This window comes from Neltuma alba, unplaced genomic scaffold (assembly GCF_004799145.2).
Source record: "Neltuma alba isolate B1F8T4 unplaced genomic scaffold, ASM479914v2 tig00002986_pilon, whole genome shotgun sequence".
Lineage (NCBI taxonomy): Eukaryota > Viridiplantae > Streptophyta > Magnoliopsida > Fabales > Fabaceae > Neltuma > Neltuma alba.
Genome location: NW_021633093.1, coordinates 6,023 through 17,708, shown reverse-complemented (window position 1 = coordinate 17,708; position 11,686 = coordinate 6,023). Strand labels below are relative to the sequence as shown.

The window sequence follows — 11,686 nt, the reverse complement described above, 5'->3', positions numbered from 1 at the left end:
TATAATATTTTTTTTAAAATAATCATAATTGTTTCAAAAATTAAACTTAATAATAAATTAGCATTTAAAAATGTTTTATTAACATTTAAAATGTCTATATCATCATTTTCTTTTGGTTAAGAGTTTTAGGATTAAAGGATTGAAAACATACTCTACTTTTTAAAGAGACTGAATAAAACCGTATATAATATTAAAAAATTAAAAGTATACTTTACTCAATAATTTATTTAGTTTTTTTATTTTTCCAAATTGGTCCACAGGCTTATATGAAAGACAGGATAATATATTAATTGAATCTATTGGTCCAAAACAATAATAATCGAATCCAACTAAAATCAAAGAAGATATAGGGATGGACCCACCAAGATAACCCATTCTGGGAGGAGGCAAAAACCAAAACAAAGAATTCCTCCGATTCTAAGTATAAAATCTTTTTGTAGTCTAATTCATATTATAAAAAGAGTTTTATATTTAGGACTGACGGAATACCGTTTGGAAATGTAATTTGGGACTTGCTTTCCAAAGCAATGAACCAAAATTACGCTTATTTCAAATAATCCCACTTGAATATTTTAATTTCACAATTCAATTAACCCAGCCGACACAAGAATACCAGAACAAAAATAGTTTTTTTATTGAGTCAAATATTACACTGCATAAGGTAAACATCTAGCAATAGAAGAATCCACCCCCAAAAGTAATTTAAGTTCTAAATGACTAATTTACATTAATATCTGGTTTTGCCGTATCTGTCTCTGCATTTCCATTGTGAGACAGCACAGCCCAATCTGAATTAAAACTAAACCAATCTGTACCTAGAACCCAAATTTATTTTTCAAAGAAACCAAAAAATCTCTGTTCTAACGCAATGTCCATCATCCAAATGGACCAGACACTTGACAAGACTAAAAACAACAGCAAGATACAGACTAACTGACGATAACTAAGAAGTTCAACTACTCTCCTTTGATAGCTAAAAAGATGAACATTCAGTCTCACTATAATTTATGCATTCAACTCCTCTCCTTTGATATCTTTTAGATATCAAAGGAGAGAACTTGAATACATAAATCATAGTGAGACTGAATGTTCATCTGTCATTAGTTTCGTTAGCTACAATCAATTCACCCAAGAACTTGTGGGCTGGTCATTATTATTCCACTTGTTGATCATCTGCAGAAAAATCTCATTCCAAGTATCTATAGGACCAGGCAAGCACCAATGAACACAATCATTCTGAACTCTCTCTTTGGCTCCATCAGCAAATGGAAAAGGATACATGTAAGGACCTGGATGCCCATCCGGTCTCATCAAAGCCAGTTTCGTCACATCCAACGCCTCCAACCTGAAACCCCTTCCAAATTTCTCATTATAATTAGCCTTAGCACCTTCCACTTCTTCAACCTCAATCTTCCTCATATCAGAATCCATCCCTTCAAGTTCCTTCTCTTCCTCTCTGAATGGTTCAGTCTTAGGACATGCCCCAGCCTTATCCCACTCACCTTCAAAATGTGCAGGAGAAAATGTTGTCACTGTTATTTTGATTCTGTCTCTATTATTATTAACACTTGTTCTTTCAATTATGCTCTTAAGGGTAGTCCTCAAAGCCTTTCTCAACACATCATAGAATCCAATTTCTGTGTGATTCAAACCAGGACAGTAATGGCAGCCTAATACTGAGTCACCCTCATAGTATACTGCAGAATGCAGAAACCAGTGACCTAATGAAAGCACTATCAAGTCTATTTGATTTAGATCCTTTGCCCATCTCTCATCAACAAGATCTAAGTAGAGTTCATTATGATTTGGTCCTGTGCTTGATTTCTCAACCCCTTTTACCAGAAATGGAGACCAATACACAGATATAGTGACATTGTGAGAAGCAAAACGCCATCTGCGAAATTTGTTGTCTTCCCCATTTCTATAGACCAGATTTGGGGTGGAAACAGTGGCTAACATACAGAGAAGTGACTCTAATTGGTTTCTAGCCATGGAATCACCCACAAAAGCTAAGTGCTTGTGCCTGACAAGTTGAAGAAAAGATTGGGGTTCGAACCTGGCGAGATCGCAGTGTGTGGGTTTCCATCTCCAATAGAGATAGCCTGTGTCAGGTCTTCCATGGCTGATACAGTTCTGACCTTCCTTGATTGTTCCACAGGTCGTACCGTTGTATAAAGGGCCTCTGTTGTCACGGACCCATTTGCCATTGAAGTAGTCACATGGAGTCTCATTGGGTCTAGCTTCTTCTGCAATTCAGTAACAAACAACATGTAAAGTCTGGAAAATCTGTAAAATCTCACAACCCCAAGTTGCCAAATGAGATTTGAAACAAAATCCATGAACAATCTGTCATATACCTGCTGAAGAAGATACTGAAGAAGAAGCAGCAGGAGGAGAGAAGGAAGAGTGAGATGAGATGGGGACGGTAGATTGAGGAAGATGAGAAGAATCTGGAGAAGGAGGAAGACGAAGAGGGTAAAAGTATAAACGAAGGAGAGCAATGGCAAGAAGAGCATAGAGAGCGAAGGGAAGAGTTTCTTGGGGAAGGAGAAAGATTGGTCTTTGAATGGGTTTGTTGATCCCATTTTCATATGCTGCTTCTATTTTCCTTTCTGCTTTCTTCTGTGTGTCTCTTTCTGGTGTTCTCAGGCGACGAGACAGGAAACTAGTCTGTGATTATTCACAAGAAGGCTGAGAACTAAGAAGCGTGTGATTCTCCGCAAAAAGGCCAGATGAGAGAGAAAAGACAGATGCAGTTCTCATAAGCTGCCTAATTCAGTAATTTGCTGACCATTTTTCAGAATATTTGTTTATTGGAATTTTGTTTACAATGGGATTGTTAATAATATGCTTAAACTCAATTCTTAGAATAACTTATAAATAATTTTCTAATTATAATTTACAAAATACAAAACAAATATATAAAAAATTTTTTATCCTAACTTACATATAATATGTTTGGAAGTAATTTGAAATACTAATCCAAACTGAGTCTTAATGTAATGTTATTCCGTGATTGTCCTAATCCAGGGTTATTGCTTATTAGCAACAAGACATCACCGTTGACCCAGGAACAAGAATAACAATACAACACAAGCTTACAAGACTCACCGACATGATGAACACGCACACGCGGAAAAGAAAACCACGAGTTTTAAATAGCGAGGTATATGTAATTTTAATAATGAATGTAATCTGGTAACAATGTTGGAAAATTTAAATTACTCTAAAAAATATGAAAATTAAAGTTGCAATTTTGTCTCTAAAAAGAATCATGAGTAAAATTGTACTACTAAAAAGATCGAGATACTAGATGTAGCTGAGAAATAATACTGGAACGAAAATTATACATTTATCCTTATTTTTACAGTGATAGAAGACACTATTCTAATGGATACTTAAAAATCGAAGATAATGTTGATGATAAAATATTTTAAAATTTTAAAAATGTCAATTTTGATCTTCTAATTGTGTAATGGTAATAATCCTAAACATACATGATACATGTAGCTCTAAAAAGTGTAACTGGTAATTTTAGGAAGATTTTTTTTTCTTTTTATGTAATTTGCACATGTAAGTTTTATGAGTTCGGGGACAGAAACATTAGAAACTCAAAATTTTAGTTACCTCCAGAAAAATTAAAGCGATAATTTAAAAATAAAGCACTTAAGAATAGTTTCATTTATTCATTACAAAATTATCCTTAAACGTTTTGAATATTTTAAATTCGTAAAATTTTTTCCTAAATTTTAAAAAGTTGTGATCGTCAAATGTAAATTTCTTTATATTTATGAATTTCCCACCGAAAAATTATTCAAATTAATATATTTTCTTTTTAAAAATATTTTACTGGGTTAAAAATTCTGGTTGGTTGTGCATGAGCAAAACTACTCATCAGTTAATTGAACTAATTATAAGTGATGTCAAATTCTTTTCCAAGGGTTTTCTTTTCCCCCGCTAAATCATAAGATTTTGAATCCCAGATCAAGTTAATATTCGTTATTGAATAAAATAAATTTGGGGGGGGGGGAATATGAAGCTGTTTCTCCAAACATATCTGTAATTAACTAAATAGTACTTTTTTTTCCAGCAATTAAATAGCACTATTATACAAAGAAAACAATGATAGTTTATTAGTCAAGTATTAAAATAGAGGGGAACATTGAGCTGGAATGCAAGTGATTCTGGCAGAATCGTAAGTTTTTTTTTTTTTTAAAGTATGGACCCAGTTTTCTTTGTCAGATTGTGCGTGGACCACATGTGTGGTTAAAACAATGATTAAAGAACCGGACTGGATTGGATCGGACAGTTTGATCGGTTGAATTGTCAACCGACTCATCAACAGCTTAGTTTGGACCAAAAAACTGTTCATATGGTTGAGTCGAATTGGACCGAAATTGAGCCATCATTAAACCGAAACCTAGAGTTGGACTAGGAATCGGAACGGTTTTTAGAAAACTGAATGGTTTTTTAGCCTGACTGAAAAGATACTAAAAAATTAAAAAAAATAGAAGGAAAATAAAAATAAATTGACCCCCTCAAATATTCTAATATATTTTTAGACTATTTATAACCATATAGTATTATTTCATTGAAAATTTCACATATTGTGGTGTTAAAACTATGAGTCGCTAGCTTTTTTGTTTTGATGTCAGGTCTAGCTTTTAAAATAACATTTTGATTTGAATGAATTAATAATTTTTAATAGTATTAAATATTTTAAACATACATAAATTTAAATATATAAGGTTTTAGTCTATTTTCAATTATTTCACCATAATTTTAGATGATTTAAATGTATTTCTAAATTATTTAGTAATTTGATATTTTCATATATATTAATTATATGTACATAATATTGTTTTAAATTAATTATTGCATCACTGGCCCGACCAGATGTTCCTTTCGGTCCGACCGATTGAATCATGACTCGTTGATCTTTCCAATTCGACTTCCGGTCCAACTTTTAAAACATTGGGTTAAATGTGAGAACATACTAGGCCAGGCTTGGTTTCACCCTTAATAAGCCATACCTGTTTTATAATCTATCGGTCTGAGCCTGACCTGTGCCCTATTACAGGCTTATTCTTAAGCTTGAATTTGGCTTGAAACCTGTTAAAAATTCTGTATTTTAAAAAAATTCAAATTACATAGTAATATTTTAAAAAAAAAGCTAAGATTAAAAAAACATACATAATAATTAATTTTTTAGTCTTTTCTTTTATTTAAATTTTAGTATCATAAGTAATATTTTAAATCTTAATTACAATTTACAAGGATCTTATTGAAAACTAGTTGTAATTGTATGTTCAAATTCGGAACAAGACTAGGTTTAACTACAAAATGAAAATTAAAATCAAGACAAATAAATAAAGAGAAAAAACTATTAATTTTACAACGAATAAAAAGGGTATCATAATTTAATTAACATAATACATAAGTTAATTAATTTATCATTATTGGAACAAAATTTTTCTTTCCTATTTTATTTATATTTTTAAAATTTAAAGATCACACTATTTATTAATATTATTATTTTAAATTATATTTTTATCTTACTTCTCAACTAAACTTCAAAATCCAAGAAAGCATTAGGCCATTAACTATGTATTAAAATTAAAAAATAAATTGAAGGAGCGCATTAACAATAGTAACATTAATTAATTTTCTCATATATTATAATTATAAATTAACAATAGGCCTAGGCTAGCGTAACAAGCTTAATAGGCTTTTCAAAAAGTCTAAGTCTGACTTGTTAAGTTAAACAGGTCTTTAAATAGGCCTGAACTTGTTTCTGTTAAAAAATAGACTACTAGTGGCAGCTTCACCCAAGAGGGGGTGAATTGGGTAAGTTATAAAAGTTTAACATAATGGAATAGTGAGGTAAATAAAACAAAAAAGATGAGTTAGAAAAATTTCGCCGCAGAGCGAGGACACAAGATTTATACTGGTTCGGTCTTAACCACTTGACCTACGTCCAGTCCTCAAAACATCTCTGAGATTTTCACTATGATCCCAAGATTAAACGAACTCTTGGCACCTCAGTACAGTAATTGACTTTCTCAATCACTCCCCCTTACAACCTTACTACTCGTAAGGTTACAATCCTCTCAAGAGTCAACACTCTTGAGTTACTCTTAGTAAATGAGTAAAAAAATGGATCAAACTCTCTTACAAAGTGGAAGAATATTAAACACTGAAGCTCAGTGAAAAACAGAATACTGAATGCAATAGTGAATATTTCAATAGAAAGTAGCTCGCTTATTCAATACTTCATTTAATGCCCTTTGCGCCTTTTATAGTTGGAGAAGATTAATTAACCGTTAGACTGAAGAACTTCTAGCCGTTAGAAGATCAGTTACGTGTGTTCAGAAATTACTACAACAGTTCACCATTAATGCTTCTGACATAGCAGGTTAAAGGTTACTAAATAATCGTTGAGCTTGCTTCGTAATCTGTAACAACCTGATCGATGTCTTGATCGATGGCTGGTTGATCGATCAAGTTATCAATTAATTACAAAGAAAAACTTGAGTCACACACACACACATATGTTTATCGATAAGCTTATGGATCAACAGATGATCGAACAAGTGATCGATAAAAGATGAGAAATGAATATAGTGACTTTTGACTGAAGAGATTATGCAAGAATAAAACTTTAAATTCATCTATGCCTTTGAATCCCTTCAATAGAGAGCTAAGACTAATAGGAAGGCTGAGAAAAACTTAAAGATAAAGATTCAAAAGATTTTGAATATCACTGTGAATAGCTGTTATGAAATGAACTAATTCAATGATCGAACAAATGATTGAAAACTATTTGATCGATCATATTACTGATAAGGGTAAGTATGAGATAAATAGATTTTCACAGAGCGTTGATCGAATGCTTTATCGATAAATGGATGATAGGAGATCTGATCGATAAAGGTTTAAAATGGATTTTCACAGAGAAGTCACAGAATATATGATGATAAAGTAAATGATCGATTAAGACTTAATCAATTAAGTGATCAAAAAATTACTGTTGAAAGCTTATTTCAGAAATCCCAAGAAAAACATTGATCGATTACAAAATGTGAAAAACGGAAGATTCAGAGGATTGGATGATCTATCATTTAATCGATAAATCAATGATTGATAAGATGATTTGAAAAATGGTTTAAAACAAGTAAGTGCAGTGAAGGTGATGATGATCGATCATTTGATCGATAAAGGACTGATCGATTAAGGATCCTGTCAGGCAACTTAAACAGGACATATTATCAATAAACTAGTAAGTTCACAAGTAATGTTAGAACAAGTTATCAATTAAAGATTGATTAATGGAGTGATTGATAAAAAGGAAATTAAACAGACTATAAAGTAAGTACGAAAACTTTATCATTTATCTGTGTTCTCATCAATAACTCATTGATTGATCAGGTAATCGATAGATGCTTACCAAAATTGTGTATCTTTTTTTATCAGTTGATCAAACATTAAATTATCGATTAATTGATCGATAATCTTCTGCAAACTTGTACACTAAACAACGTTAACGATGATCGATAAATTGATCGATCAACTCATAAATTTTGGATTATCTAGCAAGTTATCGATCAATCCTTACTGCTAAGTTACTATTATACTGAAACATTTTATCTGACACATTATCGATTAACCTTTGATCAATCAGGTAATCGATCAACTTACTGAACCAAAAATTACTTAATTTGTTATTATCAAAACCTTAGGCCATAGGCCTCTAACAAGCCGTCTGGCCTGTTTTCACTCCTATATGTGGTTGAAATTTACTATTTCTTTATTTGATTTTTTTAAAAAAAAGTTTGTTAATAGATATAACATCTAAAATTAAAATAGTCTTTTAGTTGTTATGATTAAAAAAATTTACCATTTCATAATTATAAGCTAGAACTATGGTATTAAAAATCAACTTCGATTAGTTGGTCAATACTTTAGCAGATTTGATCAAGAATTTTAATAATGTTATATGTGTACTTTAATAACTTTAATTTGTTGAATTATGTATGGTTTATACTTGAACGTTTCATTTATTCAGGAATTTAATGTATTATTTTTTGATATACACGAGTTCCAACATTAGTTTTTTATGTTGTGAGGAATTAGGCAATTTCTACCCAATCTCATTCGTCGTATTTTTATTTAAACATTTGTTTTTCTAGGGTCACACATATGTATGTCTCAATATTTTTATATATTTTAATTAAAATTATACTATTTTAATTTTGTTTAGGTTGACTCCGACTCACTCATAATATGATTAGATGACCCATGTTAGCAAAAAAAAAAAAAGGATTACTGACTCCTAAAATTATTGATTTGATTGATTTAATGACTAGTCTGATTTTTAAATATTTTACCTAAAAATTTAAATCTCAATCTTTTAAATCAAAGTTAGATGACTCTAATATCATTAATTAAGAAAAGCATTCTTGGATCTAATTGGTATTAGTTTTCTCATTATGGTTAGCTCATGTCTTTCTTACTAGATCCAATCAACTACAAGTAAATTTCAATAATATAAACATCCTGAGACATTGCATTTCTAGATAATGTTTTTATTATAAAAGAGGAGAATTATACAATTAAAGGTGGACATTGCAAATAATTGAAGTGGTTAGCCAGTCACGACAATGGCAATTATTAAATCAGAGATGGGGCCCACCTAACAACGCTCGCTAATCTTTGGTCATTAATTAATGGAAAGCTTTTCTTTTTTTTTTTTTTACCAGGATTAATGGGAAGCTAATTACTTTGACTTTTTTTGTTCAAATCATGTGTTTGAGGAAAACAGGGGGCGCTTAACTATGCCGTGTATGAGGCCTTATTTGTTTTATCTTAGTGAAAATTTTCGTCCCTTGGCTGATTAGTTTTATTAGATTTAATGTTTTTTTTTTGCCATTATCAGATTTAATGTTAGTCGCACAAGAGTGTGTGCGCGCGTGTTGTCAACGTGTATATCATCAATCAACTATCTTCAACTATATTTTTGAAAACTTGTAATACCCGATTTACTTTAAAAACGGGTTAGATATAATATTATAAGATCTTAATATATTTAATTAATGAGATTTGAATGATACTTTGATTAGAATTTAGATATATTGAATTAAATGAGGAACATTATTATTAAAGGGAATTTCAATTGGAGGCTCAAATGAAGAAACTAATAATTAATTTTGAATTTAAATAATATCTTAATTGATATTTGAATATATTGAATTAAATAGAAAGTAGTATAATTAAATAGTATAATTAAATAGTGGATACATAAATAAATAATTTTAAATTTTCATATGTTTTTCTTAAATTCCTCATATCTAATTCAAATATCATTTAAATGAATAAAAAAAATTATACTCCTATAAGAAGTGAACATTGATTAGAATTTAAAATCTAATCAAATATTATAATCCGTGCATCGCACGGAGAGAAATTTCTAATTTTAATTAAACTTTGAGAAATAAACTAGTATTGTAACGATTTATTCTTGATTTTGATAATAATTTAAACTTAAATGAGCATTATCATATTCATGAAAGACATTTTTTAACATTGCATCACACTTTATTTTTTTTGTAATTAATTTATTGTGATAAAATATAATAAATTAGTACATTAATTAGATTATGATAAAGTGACTGCTGAATTTATTTATTTATTAAGCCTTTTTAATGATAATTCATGTACCTATTATTATCCAGATTTTGAACTTCACAGCCTCTCGCTTAAAAAGTTCCAATGGAGGTGCTTATTGTTAATTAAGTGGCTCCAGCTTGTTTATTCATTGAGTTGACTTATGCATATACATATGTTATTGCAATTAAAAATATCAAGAGTTTTGCATTCCACGTTTAACTTATGTTGTGAGCCAATAAGATAAAAAGTTGTGTCCTCATCTTACTTTTTTTTTTGTCCTATGTATAAGATATTTTGTAGCCAAAAATCCTATATTTTGTTACCAGAAAAATATATTTTCATTAAAGGGTTAACAAAATTTTTCTTCTCTCAATTTACTCTTATTTTGATTTTTAGTCTCTCAATTTTTAAATTATAAGTTTTGATCTCTTAAGTGTCTTTTCATTTAAAACATTGGTTTTTATAATTTAATAAAATAAGTTGACCATTTTAACCCTATCAAAATCTATAATAAAAACTTAATAAATCAAAATCAAAACGAGTACAAATTTAAAGTATCAAAAATTATATTAAACATAAAAACAAGGAAGATACAGGCTCAACAAGAGGTTCACCGAGAAGCCAACAAAATAAAAACCTAGAAACAACACAAATCCTAACCCTAACAACAAAATAAAGGGATAAGCCACTGTCAAGTTCACTGGAAAGCCGTACCATCTTGTTATCAGAATCTACAATCAGGAAATCATGATGGTTTGAAAAACCCATCCCAAAGGACAACGACAACCAAAAATGGTTGAGAAGCAAACATGAGAAACTTAGAGAAGCTAAAACACCGAAAACCAACAACAAAACGAACGGCAACAAAGAAGGAAGAGAATTTGCCCGTCACTACCCACTGAGCAGCACTTCTTGATGAAGCTTATACCCTTCATTAGCGTCTTTAATGCGCCACCACCAAACAACACCAACAACCATCATAAAGCATTTGGCCACTAAAGTAGAGTTGGTTGTCGAGCGAGACCTTCCGCAAAAATGCAAATCCAAGCCCTCAAGTCCAAGCCAGTATCTATCACCTTTCACACAATCATTAAAATAGAAGGCGCCACAAGTAAAAACCATAAATCTGATAACAGCTGAAGAAACAAAGCATACCACTACTACTAATAGTAAAAGCCCAACATAGAAAAACAAACGAGAGATAGACATCCCCTTGATGAAAAGCATCAAGGAAAGGGTCAATGCAATGGCCAATTGCCCAAAACGGAGGAAGGGCGCACTGTTCAAGAAGTTTCTGGAGAAGGAGAGAGAAGAGCTTGCCCAAAAGAGAGTTTTTAGAGTCTTTTGATTGGATGTATGACGAAGTTCCGATATAGAAGATATAAATCAAATTATGCAAATGAAAAATGGGAGAATCTCACAAAAGAATGTTGAAGTTATTGTGCCTATTTGGGTCAGCATTTGCTAGCCCAAAGTGGCTTAATTTCAAGTTAAGTCTGATTGAAAATTTTAGTGACGTTTGGAAGTGTTTATGATGTATTGGGCTTATTGGATTTTAAGCCCTCTCACTATGCGGTTAGCATAAACTTGGAGGAGGAAGCTTATTTTCCAATATGAAAAGCTTATTTCAACCGTTCTATAAAGGTGTCAGGGAACTTATTTCCTCTTTATTTTTCTCTCCCTTCTGCTATTATTCCCTCGTGAATTCACTTCTTCTTTTTTTTTTTAACTTAGACCTCTCACCCATGATGTAATATCCTAAATTTTATTTTAATATTTATAAAAAAAGTAAAAAATAATAAAAATAATACAATAATAAAATAATAATATTTTATTATTATAATAAAATAATATTTTATTTGTTTAAAAAAAAAAATTGACTTCCCTCAAGCGCCTAAGAGAAAGATAGCGAGGCAGAGAGCAAGAAAAGAGTGCAACATTGTGGAGAGGAGGATAAGCTCTGAAAATAATTTAGATACACAAAATTACTTTCTTTTATCAAATTTTTTTAATAAATATT

General features: G+C 30.7%; 1 protein-coding gene across 1 annotated transcript; it reads right to left on the bottom strand.

Moving 5' to 3' along the window:
* Window positions 1–827: 827 nt before the first annotated feature.
* Window positions 828–2,676, bottom strand: LOC114739942 (protein ALTERED XYLOGLUCAN 4; the record flags this gene model as incomplete). Its single annotated transcript, XM_028928049.1, has 2 exons — window positions 828–2,246; window positions 2,358–2,676. Coding segments are annotated over 2 exons (1,446 nt in total), but the record flags the coding sequence as incomplete, so codon positions are not given.
* Window positions 2,677–11,686: the final 9,010 nt, after the last annotated feature.